Source organism: Amphiprion ocellaris, chromosome 8, assembly GCF_022539595.1.
Source record: "Amphiprion ocellaris isolate individual 3 ecotype Okinawa chromosome 8, ASM2253959v1, whole genome shotgun sequence".
NCBI lineage: Eukaryota > Metazoa > Chordata > Actinopteri > Pomacentridae > Amphiprion > Amphiprion ocellaris.
In genome coordinates, this window is record NC_072773.1 from 7,012,196 (window position 1) to 7,035,162 (window position 22,967).

A 22,967-nucleotide genomic window follows, 5' to 3' on the forward strand; every position below is an offset into this window, starting at 1 on the left:
TTAACTGCAAATTATAGTTAAAGTATTAAAGTAGAAGTACTGATTTAGTTCCACTGACTAATTAATTATTATATAAGACATCATTAGATTATTGATACTGCAGAATTAGTGTGCCAGCAGCAGGTTACTGACCTGATCTGACCTACTTTATATTCAGTTTTATATACAAGGACAGCAGATACATATGAGGAGGTAATTATAAAGAGAGGAAATGAGGCTGTTTTGTATTTTGGACTTTCTCTTAGGTCTTTGATTTTTGGTGAGACATTGAATCATTTGAATATTTAATGAATTCAAACCATGCAAGAGGCTTAGAGGGCTAAATCACAGATCTGAAATGTGACCCAGACCTCACACTGTTTTCTGTAAGATGTAAAAAGTCTGAAAGGTTGGAAACCACTGTTTTATTAGTTAACAGTATTAGATAGATAGATAGATAGACAGATAGACAGATAGATAGATAGATAGATAGATAGATAGATAGATAGATAGATAGATAGATAGATAGATAGATAGATAGATAGATAGATAGATAGACAGATAGATAGATAGATAGATAGATGCTGGTAATTACAATAAAAAAGAGTATTAAAAAGTCTAAGGATGCTATAAAAATAGAAGAAGTAATATCTTATATGAGGTAGAACCAGGATCATTGGGTTTATTGCACCGTTGAAGTATAAAAAGTAGTTTAAAATCAACTTAAAATGACAGTTTTGTAAATAGATGGGTGTTGATCATCATCTTGCAGATTTTGTGCGTCTGACTTAAAAAACATTGTCTTTTACCAGCTTTCATTCTTTCTCTTAAAAGATAGATAGATAGTCTTATGTTGTCATTCAATAATTCATTTTTTAAAAATTAAAAAACCTGCCCATTCAGAACAAAATTCCGTTGCATGTGGCTCAAAGAAAGAAGATAAATACCATAAGATGCAAATTCAATATAATAAATCCACTCTATAAAATAAAATCAAAGTCACTGTACATAAATACTGTAAGAGATTGGACAGGGAACATGTTAAAGTGCATTGCACACCAGATAGATATTATATTGTATGTTATATATTGCACATAACCAATCAAATGAAGACTTCCTACTAACTAATTAAAGTAACTAAAGCTGTCAAATAAATGCTGTGCAGTGCAAAACACATTATTTCTCTTTGAAATATGTCGAGTGGGAGTATAAAATAGCATAAAACAGAAAGAGACTAAAAGTACCTCAAAAGTGTACTGAAATGCAATATTTAGGTAAATTTATTTAGTTACTCTCCACCGCTGACCTTAGCTCAACTACAGAATAGCATAGTAATAGTAATATCTACTACATGCCTGTTTACTCTTGCAATATTTTTACAGTTGTACAACATAATTGTGATTCCTTTTATATTTTTAAACCCACCCTCTTTGTCTACTCTTTTTAGTTACCCACATTTGGCCACCAGGTGGGGCAGTAAGCTCAGACTTCCTGGCTCAGAAGCAGTTGATCAAATTATAACTTCATAATTTGCAAACCTGCAGTGGGCTCGATTAACTCAACTCCTGCATTTATATTATATTGGACCACCGCATTTCCCATTTTATGATAGCCTCTGGGCTAGAGTTTAAAAATAGCTGAAGTGGTATCTTAAATACTAGTGGTGTCAAAGAAATAAGGAAATACTCGATAGTAAGGTATTTTGGAGTCCAGATTGTGGTTTAAGAAACACTGATTTAGTTTAATTCTAAACACTTTTAAACTTTGAAAGCGTAGATTTAAAAATAATATATCTAACTGTTGGATTTTGTAGGTTCAAAACGCCACGTCTGGTGTTTCTGTCTCACTGTTTAAAAACTACACATTTCCATGCTGGTGCTCATACGGCGTCGGCCTCGCGCAGGTGTGGCTCTCAGGCTCGTGCCCGCCACCCCTCCCCCTCCAGCTATTCCAGCTATGAACTACAAACCCGGGCGGCGCGCTCACGTGAACTAATTCATTGTATCGGGTAGAGACGGAGGAAGCGGCAGCGAGCGACTCGGCTGGTCGGTGAAGCAACTGTGCTCTGAGAAAACGCTGAAAAAACCCGACTGCTCGGCACATAAACTGAAGGTAAAACTACTTTCCGGAACACACTGACGACCGCTTAGTGTTTTATCTTTCGTCTCGTTCAAGTTTAAAACCAATGAGGGTGATTATTTTAAAACTTGTCCGGAGCTGTAAGAGGCCGAGCTAACCGAAGCTAAAAAAGCTAGCGCGGTTAGCCGACAGTAGCTAAGTTAGCTCCCCCCCCCCGACCTCAAATTTTTTTAGTGCCTCTTCCGCAGTTGCCACACAGTTGTGCCGGAGAGAAAACTACTGTTAGGTTACTGTAGAAGTTCCCGCAATTAAAACGCAGTGGTTAGACTTTACCGAGAGCTGTTTGTAAACTGTGCAAACTTAGCAAAAGGCTTAAAAACTGAACCTCCGTAGACTGGCCTAGATTGGCGAAGCCGTAACCAAACAATGAGGCGCTTTTCCCTGACTTGCCTCCGCTAGTCAGGCTACTGCCTCTCATCGGCTCTTCTTTAATCTCTACAAGTGAAGCTATATGTTAGATTATGATATGTGAACATTATGGTGAGCAATTAAGTCATCAGTGTAGTTATTCCAAACACTAGATCTGCGTTTTTTCACGGTTTTGTGCGTTTCGAAAGATGTCATTTAAAACTTTACGGAGGTATTTTAAGTTTCACTATTTGTAATATGGCGTTTTTAGTGAACAGACTTCGTGTTTGAAAACTGTAGTGTATATATCGTATGGGTCTCGCTTGGTGTTTAGTTTGGATCTGGGCCACCCACCCATTCTTCCACTGCGGACACACTAGCCATCTGTTGCCTCTGTGATGACGCCATCTTTCTGGTGACCCACCCAGTGGCTAGCTGGTTTAAAAAAAAAAAAAAAACAGTGTTGGGTTTTACACTGGGACCTCTCACAGCAAAACACACAACTTTTTTTCTGTGCCTTGACTACAGAGGATAGCAGATAACGCAAAAAAGAAATCAGTTTTCTTACCATGAGCTAATACATGACCAAGAAGAGATTGGTGATTTTTCCAAAAAGATCTGATACCTTGGTTTTTATGATTTGTGGCTATTGTTAATGTGACCATCTGGGTGTAAGTTGGTGTTTTCTTAGAATGTTAATCAATAATGGAGATATTTCATAGTCTTGGTCAGGCACTTTCTGTTCATTTTCCTTTAAACCGTGTCAATCTGCATTTTATGTCATGCAATAAAAGTGAATTTTGAAGCTATACAATCATAACTAAAATCTAGCACACCATAAACGTATTTGCTATCCAAACCAGAGGCTGAAAAGGGGCGTGCCATTGCAATAATAAATGCACATTTTTAGATGGAAGCTTCTTTTCTTTTATATATTTTTGCCAGTACGCCAAACCTGCGGAATAACGTTCCTGTCATCAGAAGCTACTATAGCTCATTTTGCGGTGCCTAAGACATGGGAGGAAGCGAACAAGGTTTTATTGCCAGTTTTACACACTATCACCCTTGAAGCTGTTAACTAAATTCATATCCTCTCTTCCGCTGCAGTGGAGGGAGATGATGGGAACCGATCAGTGTCCAATTTAAACAGCCAGTTAATAAGCCTGGTCAGAAAAATCTCCCACTGGTAAAGCTTTCTACTCGTACATCTCAGAATGGGCAATTTAATGCTTTTCTTTCGAAAAGCATTAAATTGAAGACAAAGGATGCTTACAGTTGGCTAGAAATTGTCTCATGGTCAGTGGTTATACTTATGTAAGCTTAAGTACAATTGGATTTGCTTGTTGATTTTGTGTCAAAGAAATGTCTAAATTTTTGTAATAATGTTAGGGTATTTTTGATGTTTATCAGCACTGTGCATTAGTTTTATATTCCTGCTCAATATAAAGGCTTAATTGTATAATTAGTCAAGCTACCTAAGCCTTTTGGTGTTGATGATGCAGAAATGTATGTCGGAACAGAAATTATCATGCTACTTAACAAGGATCTGTTGACTGAGGCTTTGAAGTTGACATTAATGATTATCCTGGTGGTTTCAATGGATCTTGAGTTGAAGATCCAGTGATTCAATTAGCAAAGCGATAAATATGACTGGATATTGATATTTTAACCAAGTATTGCTTTGATTAATTCTTGATGATTCAGTTCCATTAAAAAAATGCCAAAAGATGCATGAAACACTTGAATTTATCATAGGAATAAATTTTTAAAAGATGTCCAACAAGTCTTTTAGCAAAACAGTTTTTTGAATTTACAATTGTGTATGATTTACAGTAGGTTAAATTGAACACATTCCCCGGTTATAAAACTGTGGACATTGTCAGTGTGCATGTTGTAAAAATAAAATCAATGCGTTCTCACTTCAAGCACAGACACGGAAAAACTAAATGTCTGCCAACTAATTCATCTACACACCAGCCGGTATTTGCAGACAGCTGGCTAACTAGCTTTTGCTACCGTCAGTCTCAACACTGTTGAGTCAACTTCCTCAACTTCATACCTCGTAGCCGGAGATAGCATCTCATCGTCAAACAAACAAGACCTAAAATTAGTGTGTTGAGTCTTTATTCCTCATCTGGCCGTTTCCCAGATGCAGTCTATAGATTGGCTGCAAGACACCCAGAGTCAGTTAATCATCCTGAGTCTCGACAGTCCAGTAAACTAATTACTTAACGTTTTAGGGCAGTTGTGGCTAAGAGGAAAAAATTTAACCAGTTATCGTCTCCTTTAAATTTCAACTTAGAATAGCACTGTGCATATTACGTAACTTGATTTTCAAAGTGTTTTTTGTTTTTTTGTTTTGTTTTTTACACATCATGCAGCACTGAATATGAGTAGCCGCTGCATATATGTGATATTTAGCACATTAGAAAAAAGTGGAAATTTCTCAACAGAACAGCCTGAAGATGTTAAGATTTCATAGTGGATTATTCAAAAAGTTTTTCTTAATCCTGCCCCTCTGATCAAAGTAATCACCCTTTAATTCAAGATCCATATCTTGTTATAGCAGCCATTAAAAACATGTAGGTGGGATTCAATGTAGCATTTAGCCAACAGTTTTAAGAGTATTATAACAACTATGCTCAATAATGAAGATATTTTTCTTCTTATTTATTCTCTGTTCCTTTCACAGTAAGAGACTGATTCAAAATACTGTCGCCCACAGAAACACTTGTCAGGTGGCAGAAGAAAAGCACCTGCTAAGTTTCTGTCAGAAATTGAAATATGTATCAGCCAGCAGTCAGTTAACCATCCTAAAGCTGTGGCTAATTTTCCACCGTGAAAAGTGCGTGGGGAATTTCCTGCCAAAAACACACACACTCAGGCTTTTAGGTATAAGTGTGGTCTGTGTGGGGTTTTCTAAAGGACAGTATAATGAATCATCAAGTACACAGCAACCACTTTATTAAAACATTTAAAGCTGCATCATGCAAGGTTAGAAAATGCCTCATGAATAGTGTTTCATTTTACACTAACTGACCAGCAAAAACATCACAGAATGGTTTTGTGTTTGTTAAGAAGTGGTTTGTGTGGGTATGAGTGGGTTTGACAAGCAGGCATGCTGTCAGAAATACTGACTGTTTGAGTTTGGTAGGATGACGGCTTCCACGATTTATTACGCTGGTTATTTAACAGTCCAAAGGAAAAGACTTGATTGAGAGACAAAGCCTTTGAAGCATTGTCTTTGTTCAAAGATTGTGTGGAGTTTGAAAAACCTAACCAAAATTAGCTTTTGGAAGAGAGCGCAATCAGTTCTGGCTAAGTAAAATATGATGTAGCAAACACTGCTGTCTGGAAAAGTTGGTTGATGAAGAGAATCACAAAACTGACTAGAGGGTTTACCCTGCTGCCAGCTGCCATCCTCCTCCACTGACAGTGTTTATCACAGTAGTGTTTCCTGTTGCTCCCTCTGTTAATTTGATCCTGTTGGGGTTATCCACGTCTCTCTCCTTACCCGTTGTCTGTCTCTTTTAATTTCATCCTGTGGTCTGTTGTTGGCTAACATGCTGATGGGGTGTGGTTTTGCACGTGTAGCCTGGTCCTTATTATCTGACAGGATTATAATTGATCAGGGGAGTACATCTGATGTAGTTTGTTGTTACTTTGTCCATCAGCTTGCATAAGCTGCCTTTCCTCTCCTTAGTGCATATAAATATAAAAATATTGCTGCACCTGAAATGACAGTTTTGACATCACTATACATGAGGTTTTCCCGTCGTCTGTATTTTGGTGTTACGACGCTTCCAGTGCATGTCATGCATGTTTAATTATAGCATGACCATGAAATAGTTCTTGCCCCATGCTCGTCCTTATTTCCATTACCTCTGTTTCATGCTTAGTTTAAAGGTGGCAGCTCTCTATGGTCTCTCAGAAGTCTGAAGGTCACAGTGTGTTTGTTCATATTGGGCAGGTATTAGACTGGGCAGTGCAGCTAAAAGGGCAAATCTCTGGGTTGTTTCCTGATGGAGTTGATGCGTGATTCAGTTCCGTTTTTGTCAGGAGGGGTCTGGAATTATCTTACAACAATAAGAGAATGAAAGCAAGAGTATGAGTGTCCTGCATTTAACTTTTGATTGCTGTTTTTACTATATTTGCAAGAGAGAGGGTTCAAAATTATTCTCAGGAAATTTTGGGTTATTTAAATGTTTTCACATTAAACCAGCGTGTTTCCAATATTTATGAAAGACAGCTTGATGAGAATATATGTAGGTTACCTTAACTTGCACACATAGAAAGGATGAACATGTTGTGTTATTTGTGGAGTAAAACTGAATTGCAGTTTCTGGTTTGTGTTTCTGTCAGTCGCTAGCAAAACTAGCCTGTTAGTCAGCATTAACTAAAGGTTAGTATAAACTAATTCAACAAATGATGCTCTTAACATGTGAACACAGCATACATTTTTTTTAAATTGCCAAGCCATGCTACATTCTAACGTTAATTCAGTTGAGGTATGTTTGTGTAATGTCCATTAGCTTCCTTAGCTAATGAAACTCTGAATGAATTGTGAATTTCTATGCAGCTAGGTAAAGTAAAATGGGCTTCATTAGTTAGATTTACTTCCTAACTAAGAAGTTTATGCTCCAGTTACTTTGTGTTGAGACTTACAGTTGCAGCTTGCTTGTCCGAGTCAATGGTTGTACCATCCATCCAGTAATTGGCACTGAAAAATATCCAGTTAGAAGTTTGATTAATTTGGCAATGGGCATCTGTCGCACACCACTTACACAAACATTCGATCAAACACTGATTAGGGATCTGGACTAACTTCTTACAATGGTTGTACTGGTGTGCTTGCCTTTTTCATGTACGTGCTTCCAAATATTTTCACAGTGCTTTTTGGTGCAGATCCAGCTTAATTTCTTAACGCATTGTAAAAAGGATTGTGAACTGAAGATACAGATCAATATTTTGTTTGTTTTCCGTTCTTTTTTTACAACATGATCGCAGACTTGGTTGGTAACAGGCAGTTCTTGTTTGGTGAAATTATAAGCAATGTTTTATTGTCATCTCTGACTCATCGTCTCTTTTGTTTGTCACTGTCTGGTGCTGAAAAGCTGTAAGCGAGCAGCTGCCTTGCTGGCCATCTGACACATCATAGAAAACATTGTTTTAAACATTTGAGAATATTAATTAATCTGACAGCAAAAGAAATGTTCTCAGCAATCCTTTGTCCACACTCTTTGCAAAAAATGCAGCACTTAATGTAGGCTGTTTTATCATATCTTTGTGTTTTCCAGAGGCTTAAACTAGTATACTTGGTATTCTTCTTTTAAATTTCCAGGACAAAAAACAAATATTTAGGCTTGTTTCTCAACAAGGGTAATTTTCGTCATAATATCATATATACAATTAGACAAATAATTAGCTTATAAGTTATTCAGTCTGGATGAGTGAAGTGTTGACACCAAAAAATAAAGTTACAGTACTGCCAGAAGACAACAAGTATGTTTAAAAAGAAAATCAAATAAAACATAGGCACTCCGTTGCAGTGTGCAACACATGACACAACTAAGGATATGAAAACAGTGACATAGCAAGAAATAATTTACTAAATGTATTTACATGAAGTTATTGTTTTGTTTACTTGCGGTGGTGGGTAGTGCTGCCAGTGTGCATTGAGAGACTCATGTAGTTTAGAGGAGAAATTGTGTCCCAGGTTGTTGTCTTAAGCTAAAAATTACAGATATCCCTTTAAGACCTCACATGCAGGCTGTGGACAATTTGCAAATATACTCTAAACACCTCGCATTCTTTAGCAGATGCTACAATATACCGATGTTTCCTAAATACTTCATAATCAACATTATGTGCCAGCGAAGCAGCTGTGCACTGAGAAGCCTCTAGTCCCCATTCAGTTACTGCAGTACAGACAACTCAAGGTGTTCTAAAGTAAGATTTGTTTAATTTTAAACCAAGTAGCTTTATCTACCTGTATGAACTGCAAAGAGGTGCAGCAGACATACTAAATGTCAAATGATGAGAATGTTTAGTCGCACTTTGCATTCAGTCAGCTTAGAGCACTCTGCAAAACCACTTAGTACTGTGCCTTTGCCCTTCTGTGGTTGGGCAACCCCTGCTCTAATATTGTATGAATGGTGTCGATTAATTTTCCTGCTATACAATCCCTCGACACAAGAGTTGAGAGAGACACAATATTCTCCATAGTTAATGGGTATTTTCCTGTTATGGTGCCGTTATCCACATTGTGCTCTTCCTTGTTGTGTTTTGTCTTGATTATGCCCCTAGTATGTGTTTTCCTGAGAGGAAAAGGTTTACATACCATCTTGGAAATGTATTGTCTGCTGCTGAGATTGATACCTACAAACTATTATTAACAACAAGACTTCTGTTGACCGTGAAGCACCGCTAGTAGCTTTAATAGCTTGCTGACAGACACCGAGGTGGCATTTGTTAAGTGGAGGGCATGTACCCGTTTTACCCACTGGTCGAATGATTCTGCCATTGACCATGCACCCACCTCAAGGCTAAAGCTGCCCCCATTTTTGTCTTTTGCTTTTTCCTCAAGTCATAAAGGGAATGGTCTGATCTTTTTTGACACTGCTGTCCTAGTTAGAGTATTCATCTACCATTTATAGGATGCTTCCAGCACATCAAAAGGGCTTTGGTGCATGTCAGAGTCAGGAACCAAAGGGACTCGAGGCAAAAAAGGCTGTGAAATTGAAGTCCGCTTTAACTGACAAGAAGTATTAGTGTGCTTTTGTCTGTATTTTAATTGACCCGGCGAGTTGTCACACTGTCACATGGTCCAGCAGGTGTCTTCTGTGGAAACATGTTACTGTGAAAAGTATGTCCAAATGTGCTGCGCTTCAGGGAAACGCAGGCTTTTTATCAGAAAAGTACAGAATATGCTGCCAGAAGCCGAAGAAAATGTAGACGGCGTGTATTTTGAAATGTCTGACAATGCTGTATGGACAGAAAAATAGCATCTCAAGAGGAAAGAAGACAAACTATTTGTGGCCGGAGACCATCTTCTTCTACAGTTTTTAGCTAAAGATAAACAAATTTCAGTAGCGCATTAATTTCCCCCAAAACAACCCTGATACCTCTGATGTCAAATTAAAGGAGCCTAAAATGATGCAGGAAATTTCTGTATTACAACTCCAGAGGCCAAACCCACATCTCAGCTGATTGAGAGATAGCAGAGGTGAAGGGAGTTTGCCCTCCACCACACCTCCACCTGACTCGCTGTGATGGAGATAGCAGGGTACAGCAACGTGATTGACACTGCTGCAGCTTCTCAAACCAGGCAGGAAGGAAAATTTTGGGGTTATGATTTATTAGCCTCTCTGTGTGAAGCCCTGTTGTGAGTGAGTAAGCTCACAATACGTGTTCTGTGCTTGTGTGAAAGTCACGTCTCTGCGGCAGTGCCACCATGACAAATGAGGTGTGTTTGATGTGTACTTGGTGAATTGTTCCTGTATGTCCCCACCCAGCACAGTTTCTGAGCATGTATGAAGGGAAATTGCTATTTTCCTGTTTCAGTGTTTTGATCAAACTCCTTTTAATTCTGACTGTTTTCTATAGTTTGTACACTAGTGCATGTTAAATAATTCTTATGGCTGTGGGTTCATCTCTGTAGAAAATCCACATTTTCACTTAGTTCCTGTATATGACATTCTACTGAATGCTATTTCCCCAATATGGAGTGATCCTAGCTCCTCTGAGCCAATAGCACAAGACTGAATGTCACTCATTTGCCCCAACTTCCTTTAACTCGGTTGGGCAAGCTTGTACTTAGACCTACACTGATCGGTTTTGCGGTCATAACTTAATGGAACTTAAGCTTAATTTTTCTTCCTGGTAGCTCGCATCTTGTGGTGCTGTGCTGTAATGACACCTTTATGTCGACGCCTGTTTGCTTTTGTGTAAAGGAAGGACAGGAACCTGAAATTTTGGGGACAGTCTTAACACTGCACCCTTTCCCAATTGTGATCTTCTTATCTTTGTGTTGGCCAACTACACACACACACACACACACACACACACACACACACACACACACACACACACACACACACACACACACAGACACACACACACACACACACACACACAAGCGTGCACACACCTGTATATGTTTTTTGAATTCTTTGCAATGTCAGTTTTGAAAGGTTTTTTTTTTTAAAGACTGGTTAGAATAAGCAGATAAAGTAGCTAGATTGCTTGGGCCTGTCATTCGGGTTTTAACTTGCCATGCGAAAAGCTTGCAGGATGTACGTGTGATTTTATTTGTGCATTGTGTCCACACCCTCTTTGTTGAACAAAACCTCAAGTATAGAGAGAATCCTGACCTATTAAATAAGCCTCAAGTTTCTGAAAGCTATCCTTATTTCAAAGCAAAGCATTAATCGCACATATGAAGACCAGTACATTTCTGTCTTGGAGATTGCTTTTTTCACATTTCATTAATCATCTCGCAACCTCCTGAGGGGCTCCGAACCTCAGGTTGATCGAGCCGCTTTCCAGCTATGTGTGTGAAGAACAGTGTTGCATGGTGCACCTGCGCTATGCAACACTACATACCACAAACATCACACATCACTTTCATATTTGTTTTTGTCTTGATGCTTAAAATAGACTCTCTGACAGGTCCTGCATGACATCAGTTGTATTTGTACACAGGATGTTTTTGTTTAATTTTAAATTTTTTTTTTTTTGCATCCTACTGTCATCCCTTTGTCACGATCACGGATGGCTTTGGGCAGTGAAATGCTTCAGTGTAGGAGCCGCTCTGAACGTTATATTGCATGTCATGGTTGTCTTGCAGCTCCCTGATCATAACCTTTATTTCCTTCATTTTGTGTCTTCCACCAGGGATGGCAGCCATCCGTAAGAAGCTGGTAATAGTGGGGGATGGAGCTTGCGGGAAGACATGTCTCCTGATCGTCTTCAGCAAGGACCAGTTCCCTGAAGTCTACGTTCCCACCGTGTTCGAGAACTATGTCGCTGACATCGAGGTGGACGGCAAACAGGTGAGACAGCAGCGGCGATTTAGCAACACTGCTACCAGTCTTGACAGTTTAATGTCATGTATGAGTGGTGCCTCTCAAAGCTGTTTGCCCACCTAGATAAGTGACTGTTGGTGAGCAAATGCCACTTAATGACTCAAAGCTGAATATTTCTAATAAATAAAATATGATGCCCTAAATGTCACAGCACATCCCCGCCTCCTTTTAGTCTCTGCAGTGGTGTTTGTGCTGGTATCAGGGCTAATTTTGTTCTCTGGGTGCTTAATCATGCTCAGCGCTTTAATTCTACCTTCAGGGCCAAGCGAGCAAGTGTTGATAAAGCTGTAGTGTTCTTCATTTTCACATCTTTGCTCACATTACAGCAGTCATCTACTCAGTCTTTTCCTACAGACTGCCTCTGCTGAGCTTAGTCACAGTCTTTCTCAAAGTGTTTTGAAGTATTGCACTAGATGTGTTTTATATAAAATAAATCATCTGGGCTTGAGTCGATTTGATTCCTATGTGTGTGCCTTTTTGGGTAACTATGGCACCCAGCCTCCTTCATCAGTCACAAACTCACAAGTCCTGACCTCATTCTGGGTTAATGGGATTCTGGGACGTCGAGTCTTTTATTGGCAGGATGCTTTCTAACCCCCTATGCTACTGAGGTGAACTTCTGAAGTGTCACACTTTCCTAAATGTCTTGATCTGGTTTTCTTTCCTTATTTAGCTTTAGCAGTCTGTTGAGAGATGATCTCATATGTCACAGCCGAGTTTTGTGTTAGAGAATAAGGCCCACATTCGAGGAAACACAGCTTTAGTCTGTATTGGATTTTTTTTTTCCTGTTGCACCTTTGACGCATGCAATAAATGACTCGTGTTCGTCCCACTATCAGCTGAAATTGCTGGCAGGTTATGCAATTGTTCACCTATGCACTGACACATCCCTGTATTTGTGGGATGAATTCAATACAATATCTTTACAAGGCTGAGGTTAGAATATTTGTCTGAACTGTATGATGGCAGCTGAATGATGGCAGACATGGCACCCCTACCCCACTTTTATTTTTAACGTTATTGGACAGAATTTCCTCCTGTGGGATCAATAAAGTATATAAAATAAACATAAATAAACTTGCTACTTTGAGATTTAAAGATGAAGAGTTCAGCTTTACAGGGCTTCAAAACACCGTTCTGTATTGATCAGAATTTCCTCTTGGTGGATCAATAAGTGTATAATAATAAAATAAATTAACCTGCTGAATTGAGATTTAAATACAGAAAATTCAGCTTTACAGGGCTTCAAAAAACTGTACTGTTCAGAATTTCCTCTGAAGGGATCAGTAAAGTATATAAAATAAAATAAATAAACCAGCCAAATTGAGATTTAAATACAGTTTTAAAGAATTGTACTTTTCTTTTCAGAATTTCCTCTTAGGGGATCAATTAATGTATAAAATTAAATAAATATGCCTGCTAAGTTGGGATTTATATGAACTACAGTGACTGAAATACAGTGAATTCAACTTTACAGGGCTTCGGAAAATTGTACTGTTAAGAATTTCCTCTTGGGGATCAATAAATAAATAAATAGATAAATGAACCTGCTAAGCTGGGATTTATATACAGAAAATTCAACTTTACAAGGCTTCAAAAGAACTGCATTGTTCAAAATGTACTCCTAGAGGGATCAATAAATGTATAAAATAAATAAACCTGCTAAGTTGAGATTTAAATACAAAGAATTCAACTTTACAGGGCTTTAAATTAAAGCACACTGAAAAGGAAGGTTTTTGGTTCCTCCCACTGCAACCAATTGCTTGCTTAGATAAAATTCAACAGAAACTTTGGACTTGTTTGGTTCTCTGTTTTACTATTTGTAAGGTCTTCATCTTATGCCAAGTGCTGTAAGATGACTTAGGTTGTAAATTGACACTATATGATTAAAATTAAAATTAGTTAAATTGAACTCAGATTTTAATGATGGCAGAACAGTTCTATTTAGAATGAGTGAAAAAAATGTTTTAAATGCCCAGAAGCTGCTTGAAGCTCTCAGTATTAATAATCCAGGACCGCTTTAGGGTAGCAAAAATATATTAGCATATTCGAGCTACAAATTAAAATGTCTTCTTATTTTCACAGTTTTTTGTTTTGCAATAGCAAGATAAATCTGTCCTAATTTTGCTGAAGCCCTTGTTTATCATCTTATTTGTTTGCTAACCTACAGAAGTCGGTTATGTTGTCAGAACGAACATGGCATGATAACTTCTTTCTCTTTTCTTTCCTGTTTCCCCCTGTTTTTTTCAAACCTCTTCTTCGCCCTCTTTTCTCCTGACGTTAGGTGGAGTTGGCTCTCTGGGACACGGCAGGTCAGGAGGACTACGACCGGCTGAGGCCTCTCTCCTATCCAGACACTGACGTCATCCTCATGTGCTTCTCCATAGACAGCCCCGACAGCTTGGGTGAGTTCAAACCACATACTCATGCATGACACCACGCCTCGGTCTTTTCTATGTGCTCCGCCCACCAGCAGCTTTCTTTTTCCGTTTTTCATCAGAAGTTATTTCTGAGGTCTGTTTGCCTCTCCTGTTAGCAGCGGCATGCGATCATGCTGTAAAACAACTTCATGCCTGTTCTCTCATGATTATGAACAGTGCTTCTCTTGTCATATGGAAATGGCTTTACATAAAGTAAGGCGATAAAAAGCGGCGGAACATTAAACTGCCACGAATTAATTAAGATTTAAACGAGAGCGTGTTATAATTGTAGTAAAACATAGGCTTATTATACTAAAGATTGTCATTTATGACCGTTTCATGCGACTATTCCTCAAGCGTTTTTGCTCAAAGCAGCATTTGTTGCTGACCAAGAAAGATTTTTTTGAAGATAAGGAAGCTCTTTACTTATTTTTTTCTGTCCTCAGTAAATTTGCAGTGGCTCATAAATTTTCATACACTGCTTTGTACATGTTCAACTAATCAGAATGCTGACATGCTCTGATTTGACCAAATTAAAGATAAGCCTGTGTGCCGTGATAATAAATTACTTCTTTGCAAAGGTTCCAGTTTGTGATTTTTCGCTTGTAGCATGAAGAAGTCACATCTACTTTTCCCGTGAATTTGTGGGATTATTTACTTAAGAATTCTTGTTTTTTGAATAACTGAAACGTACAGAGAGAGGCATAGAAAAATAAACCATGTGTGTTACATGTAGTAACCTAAAAATGTTACTGTTTTAAAAGTAATCGATACCATTTTTAGAGTTTGGGAAAAAATTCATGGTGTAAGGACTCACTTCCTCTTTCAAAAATGGCTTTGAATTGAATTTTTTGTTTTGACTAAACACACCACTACACAAACACACAATAAAATGAAGATGTCTGTCCAAGGATTATTGATCTATTTTCCTTTCTGGTCTGTCTCCATCTCAGAAAACATTCCAGAGAAGTGGACCCCAGAGGTGAAACACTTCTGTCCAAACGTTCCCATCATCCTGGTAGGAAACAAGAAAGACCTGCGCAACGACGAGCACACACGTCGAGAGCTGGCCAAGATGAAACAGGTACATCCCTTCTTCTTTTATTTGGATCCAAATATTCAGTGTGTTGCAACAGTATGATTCTACAAGCCTTGATAAATCCCACAGTGGAGAAATGTGTCTTTTTATAGCAGTGAAATAGTGCAAATTATTAAGAAATACCAATAGGAAAATTATAATGAACCAAAAAACATAGATAAATACTAGTTCTTTCAAGTGTGGATATTCATATTGTCCATCTGTGTATGGAAATAACAATATTGCACATATTAATGGTATTGCACAGATTCTTTCATGAAATGCCTGAAGAAATAGTGACAGAAAAAATACTAATATTGAACGGATTTGTTCGTAAGTAGAAAAATTCAGATGTTTAGTAGAGGTTTTAAATGTACAAAATATTCATAATGCACTGCTATAGACAGACAGACACTTTTTTAATCCCCTTGCAAATTCATCATATCCAGTAGCTCACACATGTTACTTTAAAGATAGAAGAATATATGGGAACAGTGGTCAAAAAAGGTGCAATTATTGTGCAAAGTGCGCCAATCAAAGAACAGAAATAAGATGCTGAAAATGCAGGAGTTTACAAAACAGAAGCAAAAACTGTTGGTGTTTACAATACAAATGGAGTTTTAGTAAAAAGTACAAAAATGTAAATGTGAAACTAGAACTAATAATACGCATGTTGGTTAGGATTATTGGTTTTATTGCACAGTTGAGTCTCTGGAGTGTAGCAGCCAACAGTTCAGGCCTTGAGCCACTGAGGCCATTATAATGATTTAGTTCATTTATGAGCTGTTCCTTCACCAAACTCTTGATTTTTTTTCCCTCATCCGACAGGAGCCAGTGAAGTCAGAGGAGGGTCGGGAGATGGCCGGACGGATCGCAGCGTTCGGCTACATGGAGTGCTCCGCTAAGACCAAGGATGGCGTGCGGGAGGTGTTCGAGATGGCCACCAGGGCGGCGCTGCAGGCTCGCCGTGGAAAGAAGAGCAATAAATGTGTGCTGCTGTAAAATGGCCGACATATTTGGACTGTTTTTCGCCCCGGGTCGCTGTACCTGGGTGATAGGGCTCGGGAGGGATTACTAAAGATGGGAGAGGGAGGGCGGGAGGGGACAAAGAAAAAAGGAGTGCAGTAAATGACTACCGCTGTAAACTGGCTGTTTGTTGGACTGAATTCACCCTGGGACTCGGGTTTGGGAAGCTTTGGGTGGGCGGACGGACGAGGGAAGGAGGGAGCACAGTGAACGACTACCGCCGTAAACCGTTGGGGTCTTTACCTGCAGGAGTTTACCATCAGGGTGGGAAAATTACACCAGCCTAAAAAATGTCTGTTCAACAAGCCACTTACACTGATAACAATCATTATTTGGAGATTCTGGTCCATTGGTTTAGAAAAAAAAAAAGAAAAAAAATCTAGCTGGCACAGTTGCTCATGGGGTTTTCCGGTGACTGTCTTCAGTGTGGACGACATTATAAAAAAGGTTTAATTTCCTACCTGGATGACTTGACAGACAGCACAGTAAATGAGTACCACTGTAAAGGGTCACCAGTGGACTATGTATCCCCAGGTTCACGCCTGGGATTAGGGCTAGTGGCGGCGTGGAGTCGGGACAGGTGAAGGGATGGGAAAAGTTAATCCCAAAACGTGAGAAAATACACACCAAACCACGGCGGTGTTTCCTAGTTCTTCACTTTTATCCGACTTTAGTAGACAAACCACCGGCAACGATGACTACTCTTGATGGTGCTTTGAGTAGATTGGAGTTTTATCAGCGTTTTAGTTTAAAAATCATCCAACGTATTAAACGAGCACTCACGTGCCGTCAGGTGCACGGGACTTGTGTGTTGTATTATCAGAGAGGTGCACTGTGGGTAATCCAGAGTTTACAAACACATGGAGCTCTACTCTCTGAGATAATCTGTTACAGTCACCTGATATCAAGTGCTTTATTAATTGCAGCTGGTGTGCACGTCAAGCTGTCCTCGTGCTGTTTTTTTTTGTTAGAATTAAATTGGATTTAAACAGTGGACAGTTTTACCGCAGCAGTGTTTGCTTCCTCAGTGGCCAGGCTGGACATGTTAGTCTTCACTGCTGCTGGTTTGTCTACTTGAGGAGGTTAACATCCGATGGCTCTTTAGCGGTTTAAACTGTCTGGACTGAATCAGTGGAAGTGGCAGGTGAATTTGAGCAGCTTCCTGCCCTGCATAGTAAAACCCAAACGGACCGCCGTGGCTCCCATCCCTTCCTGGTCCACATAGCTGACTGCTGGTGCTCATCTTCCCCTGGTTTTAGACCCGGACGAAGAACAAGGAGAAGAGAGTGTTTGTTTACATGCACACCACTTATCCTCCTTATTTGGGACTATGAATATTTTGTGTGTAGGCATGTGTAAAGGTCATATAGTACCAAAAGTAGTTTAATTTTTTTTTTTTTTTTTTTAGGTAAAAGGTGCCTGGGTTAGACCATCTGGTGGCTGCTACAAACTTGACCTTTTTATCCAGTCCTGCCTTTAAAAAAATGCCAGATTTGTCAGGATAGATATTGTACAGAAACCTGCACCACGAATGCAGTGAAAATTAACCACCTGCTGTTCATTTTAGGGTGTTTTTAAAGTGTTTTCTTAAAAAAAAAAAAGATGTTAAAAATGGCATGTGTGTCCAGTCAGTAATTGGGATTTATCAGCCACCAGCCTCTTCCTGACATTTCTGTGTGTTTTGCGGTGGATTCGGACTCTCTTGACGGCATTTTTAGCCTCCTGTTCTTCCTCCTGGTCTGCAGGGAGGAGCCTGTTCCAGAAACCAGTCTTGTGTTGTTGTTCTTATACTTTATTTCCAGCTTTTTTCTCCTTTTTTTCCTTTTTTTTAAAAGAAAAAAGTCAAACATGTCTATCAGTATTTAAAAATAAAAATAGGAGGTGGAAGACTAGGGAATTACTTGTGTGTCATTGCTTTAGTTTTTCCTGCTTTTTGTGCTTTACCTGAATTTTCTTCCGATGATTTATACTCGGTTGTAACGACCTCCCTCAATCATCCCTGCCAAATGCTGTTGTTAGGCAGTCAGGAGAAAGGCTGGCCTCTCGGCTGCCTGTCTAGAGCATCGCTAGGACCACAAGTGCTGACTTTTTTTTTTCTTTTTTTTCTGTTTGTTTGATTGAAAGGAAGAAAAAACAAAAAGGAAGAAAGTCTCCTTTTTCATGTACAAATCATTATTTCTAGTTTTTATTATTTTTAAAAATATCGGAAGCAGTAAACAAAGGAACAGGAAAAAAGAAACAAAAAAAGCTGTATGCAAAGTCTGTAAATATGAAATGTGGGTTTGTTCATACTAGACTATACACACACGCACATGACTGGAAACTGTATTTGTAAACTAGCTTTGGTTTGTGTAATAAATTACTTTCTATAACACCCAGCTTCTATTCATTTGTGGTCTCGAGGGCAGAGAGGAGCTCTTAAGTCGAATCGATATGCATGTAATATGAAGGAAGCGATGGTTCTTTTATGTGTCCAGGTTACAATGCTGCACCCGAGTAGCTCATTAAACGGAAGAAATTAAATGGCACAAATTCGACATTAGCTTCCAGACATGACAGCGTATACTGGAGATGTTCAAGCTCAGCAGAATTTGGATTTAGTTCCTCACATAGAAACTTCACACATCAAAACTGTCCTCCTACTTTAAAAATCTGTGTAAAAATGCTGCAGTTCTTTTTCTTTTGCATTTTTATTCATCTTGCAACTTCAGCCCCCACATATCCCATATTTTCTGGCCTCCTAACATCCACATCTGACTTCCAAAATAAACAGATTCTCTAAGTTTTATTATAAACTAGATAATACACCAAAAATTAGGATTACAGCTGGTGAAAAGGCAGAAACCAACCAGTGTTCCAGCATCTTCACACTGAGGTCTGTGCTGCAGAGTGCGTGGGATGCCGAGGTGAGGCAGTTTTCAGCCTGTGTGGGATGATGCTGGATGTTGTGTGGAGTTGAGTAATCGAGAAGCTGTGGAGAGTTCGGAGCTGCTCTGTGCCCAGCAATGCACAGTTTAGTTGTATAAGGCAGCACAGAGGAGTGGAAAATCCAGGAATAAAACAAGACCGAATGCACGAACAGGATGGACCTCACATGGAGCGTACAGTCAGTTTTGCATAACCTTTCGCATATCGGAACATACAGTATATATTTAGCTTTAAATGCAGCACATACGGTATCATGTTCTGTCTGAACAAGCTAAAAAAAATGGAAATTTTACAGCTCTGATATAGACTAAATACTGGTAAATAAACTTCAGTTCGAACACAGAAATCCTAATTTGCAGGATTCCCAAAGCAATAACTGACCAGATGCAACTTTTGTGTGAAATTGGTGGAAAAGGCACAATAATCTAATAAAAATAAGCAAAACAGTCAATCTGACTTGTATCCATGGAAGTGAATTATCTCATGTTAAAGTCAAACAAAAATTGAGAACTGTATCTCCTTTATTGTTTCTTTCTTTTGTTCTTAGGCAAAATATAGTTTAGAACCTGCATTTCTTCAAGAGTATATATTTAGCTTTATATGCAGCACAGACTGTATCATTTGCAGTCTGAGCAAGCTAATAAAAATGGAATTTTACAGCTCTGATATGGACTAAATACTGGTAAATCGTCTTTAATTTGAATGCAGAAATCATAATTTGCAGGATTCCCGAAACAATAAATGACCAGATGCAACTTTTATGTGAAATTGTTTGAAAAGTCTCAATCTACTAAGAAATAAAGCAAAACAGGCGATCTGACTGGTCTCCGTGCAAGGAAATTAGTAATTATCTCAAGTTAAAGTCAAAAAAAAAGGGAAAGCTGCATCTCCTCTATTGTTTCTCTTCCTTATTCTTATACATAATATACATTAGAACCTGCATTTCTTTGCCCAGAGGCACCTCTGGTAGCTTAAATATGAAGGAGTTGTGCGGTATAGTTGGAGGAGGAAAAGGATGAAGGATTTTTTTTAAAAAAGGTATAGAAAATGGAAGGATGGATGGTGGGAGGAGGTCTCCAACAATGGATTTTAAGAGGTGTAGTGGGTGGATGTGAGTGGAAACAAGTCAACTTGTGCTTCTCTGACTGAAAAGGACTCCTTGTTGAAGGCTGACCTTCTTCAGGAAGAGGTCACTTTTTACCTTTACAGTTAAAAACTGGCTGAAACTCTCAGTGGCTGCTGGTTGATAAGCAGTTCCCCGGTTTAGGCCATTTTGATCTCACCTGTCTGTTGACATTTGTTACTAAATGATAACATTTGTCTAAATCAAGTTTGGAAAGTTTGCTTTTTAGAAGAGATAGATGTGTTACATTGCTTTCCTTAGACTCAAACTAATGATTCAAATTGCTGACAAGACTAGATGGAAACTAGTTTAGGGTGATAAAGTCATTGTGATATGTACCTTGAACAAGAAAGTGTTCAATAGGTTGTTCAGGACTTCCACTTAAATGCATCTAATCTGTGAAATCACATTCAGAAAACACAAACTTTCGTTACAAGAACAAACCCCATGCATGCTTTCTCCCTAAATTATATACAGAATTAATCATATCTTTTGAAAATTGGGCCCCTTTCATCCTCTGTCACTCTTCTGTGCAGGAATCCCGAGGTGTGCTAGTCTGTGGCCGCCTGGGTATCTTGTTAACTCAGTCTATGCCCAGTCAAGGCGCTTGCAAGACTGGTTCAGTGGCCCCTCACCACTGTGTCCTCCACAAAAGCAACACACTTATGGTTCCTTTCCATCATGTATCTGTCACTGGAACACATTCTGGTATCACTGCGTCACCTTTTCAATAGATGGCGGTTGTCTGACGCCTCACAAAACTTTAGAAAAACTTTTAAACTAATTGTTGTTAATCTAAACTGAGCACAGACTCTGCTGCTTTTTCCTCGCCTCAGGTGTTCTTAGAGACACATTTCGCTGAATAGTTTTCATAGTAAAAGATAAAGTTTCAGAGCAAGCCATGTTGGTCTGGTTTAAAGTCTTGTTGACACCCACCACATGGGCTGATGGAATTAATGTTGGTTTGCAGGGTCCCTGCCCGATGACACCCAGTCAAGACTGTCCGCGAGAAATCTTCACCTCAGTTGCAGTGCCTCAGCTTCATCCTACTCTCCTGCAGTTTTTACCCACATTCTTGATTTAACAAACAAGACATAATTTGGTTATCCTTGTTTACTTTTACCTATTTCAGTGTGTGTTTTTTGTTCTCTTATGTGCCGTTTGTGCGTTCTCCATCTGTTACTCTTTTTTGCTTTTAACCTCACCCTAACCAGTCAAGGCAGATGGCCGCCTTCCCTGAGCCTGGTTCTGCTGTAGTTCCCCCCCCCCCTCCTGTTAAAGAAGTTTGTTTTTTCCCCCGGTTTGGCTTATTCAAAGGGAATTCAATGAAAACTTCAGAGTTGTTGGGGTTCTCTTTATCAGTTTTAACCTTACTATGTGAAGTGCCTTGAGATTGAATATGTTGTGAATTGGTGCTATATAGATGAAACTGGATTGTGTTAACATTAAAATTAATACCTGTGCATCCTCATAAATAGTCTTAAATGTTTAAATTCAATGTAAAGCGGTTGAATTCAAAATTTTCTCCTGATCTTTATTAAAAATAGGTATATGAAAAAAGACAAATAGGCTAGTTATCGATGTGAAGCATGTTATTGTGGTACATTTTCAGCCCTTTTATCCAGCCCTAGTAGAAATGTTGTCAGAAAACCTTGCAAATAGATGCTTTGCAGTATTGTTATTTCCGCATCTGGATGAACTTGTGCAGTACTACTACTTTTTGTTATTTTCTGCCAACATTTCCAAAATGTTTGCAATATCGCCTTTGCTGCTGTAACATTGCAAGTTTTCTGAGACTTGCTGGATTGTAATATTAATAAAAGTGAATTGTGCACCTTAATAAATAGTCTCAAATGCTTAAATTCAATGTAAGGTGGTTCAGCACCAGCATAAACATTCTAACAATGCTTTATTCACAACAAGAAACCTTATACATGAACCAGAACTAGAATCTTTGACTCAGAAGAACTAAACTACTACTGAAACTAAAAAACAAAACCCATCTAGTGGTATGGAGGAATAGCTACATGAACATGGAAAAACTGAAACTAAGGTTAACCCATGTATGGTAACACCAAGGCAGGGAAACAACTGAAAATACAAAACTAACCCAGACTAGACTACCAGTAGTTATGAACTGAAACCCCAGACTAAAACTATCTTATGCAAAGCATAAAATACACCAAGTTGAATACAGAATGCTAATTATTTAATTCGACGTATTAACAATACAAATAGTCTGGTGATACTAGGGCTTGGAGACTTAGCTGATGAGCTGAGAAAGTCCTTTGGTTTGACTTCATCCAGAACTCTCCCTCCAGGTGTCCGCCATACGATTGGTAAGTTGGCGTCTGTGAATCCGGTCGTGGTAGGTGTTTCCAGAGAAGGTCCTCTTTCCAGGTGTATGCCGATGTTCCCAGGTTAAAGCTAGTGACAGGTGGAGCTCGTCCGGAGAAGGAAGCAAAATCCGTGGCAGAGTGGAGAACCAGCAGACGAAGGAACCCAGGGAACTCAGCAGGCAGGAATCGGCTCACTGAACACAGAAAACAGAATTACTAGAAATTCCAGACTGGTGGCAAAGACCGTTCTACTCCCAGTACTGACTGGAGATTAGACGACGGTCCAGCTTCGAATGACGGGTACAGTCTGCTTTTATGGAGACGCCCAGAGACCAATCACACAGCTCCCACCTGCAGCTCGTCTGCTGATTAAAATGTACCACACCTGCCGCCAGCTTCACCATCCAGACGGAATGGAAATGTCCTGCTCCTGAGAAGGGAACAAAGGTGGTTGGTAACCTAGTGAGCACTGGAATGGCGACAACCCAGACGAAGCATTGG

At 39.1% G+C, this 22,967-nt stretch overlaps 1 protein-coding gene across 1 annotated transcript; it reads left to right on the forward strand.

The window, feature by feature from the left end:
* The first annotated feature begins 1,935 nt into the window (after positions 1-1,935).
* Positions 1,936-18,450, forward strand: rhoab (ras homolog gene family, member Ab). The gene is made up of 5 exons (XM_023288767.3): positions 1,936-2,091; positions 11,362-11,519; positions 13,837-13,957; positions 14,926-15,056; positions 15,879-18,450. Exons 2-5 carry the CDS (start codon positions 11,364-11,366, stop codon positions 16,050-16,052), a joined length of 582 nt encoding a protein of 193 aa, XP_023144535.1. The 5' UTR covers positions 1,936-2,091; positions 11,362-11,363; the 3' UTR covers positions 16,053-18,450.
* The last annotated feature ends 4,517 nt before the right edge of the window (positions 18,451-22,967 follow it).

Coding starts and splice junctions, on each gene's coding strand:
- rhoab (XM_023288767.3), top strand. CDS start 11,364: ATGGCAGCCATCCGTAAGAAGCTGGTAATAGTGGGGGATGGAGCTTGC. Junction 11,520..13,836: donor TCGAGGTGGACGGCAAACAG/GTGAGACAGCAG, acceptor TCCTGACGTTAG/GTGGAGTTGGCTCTCTGGGA. Junction 13,958..14,925: donor AGACAGCCCCGACAGCTTGG/GTGAGTTCAAAC, acceptor TCTCCATCTCAG/AAAACATTCCAGAGAAGTGG.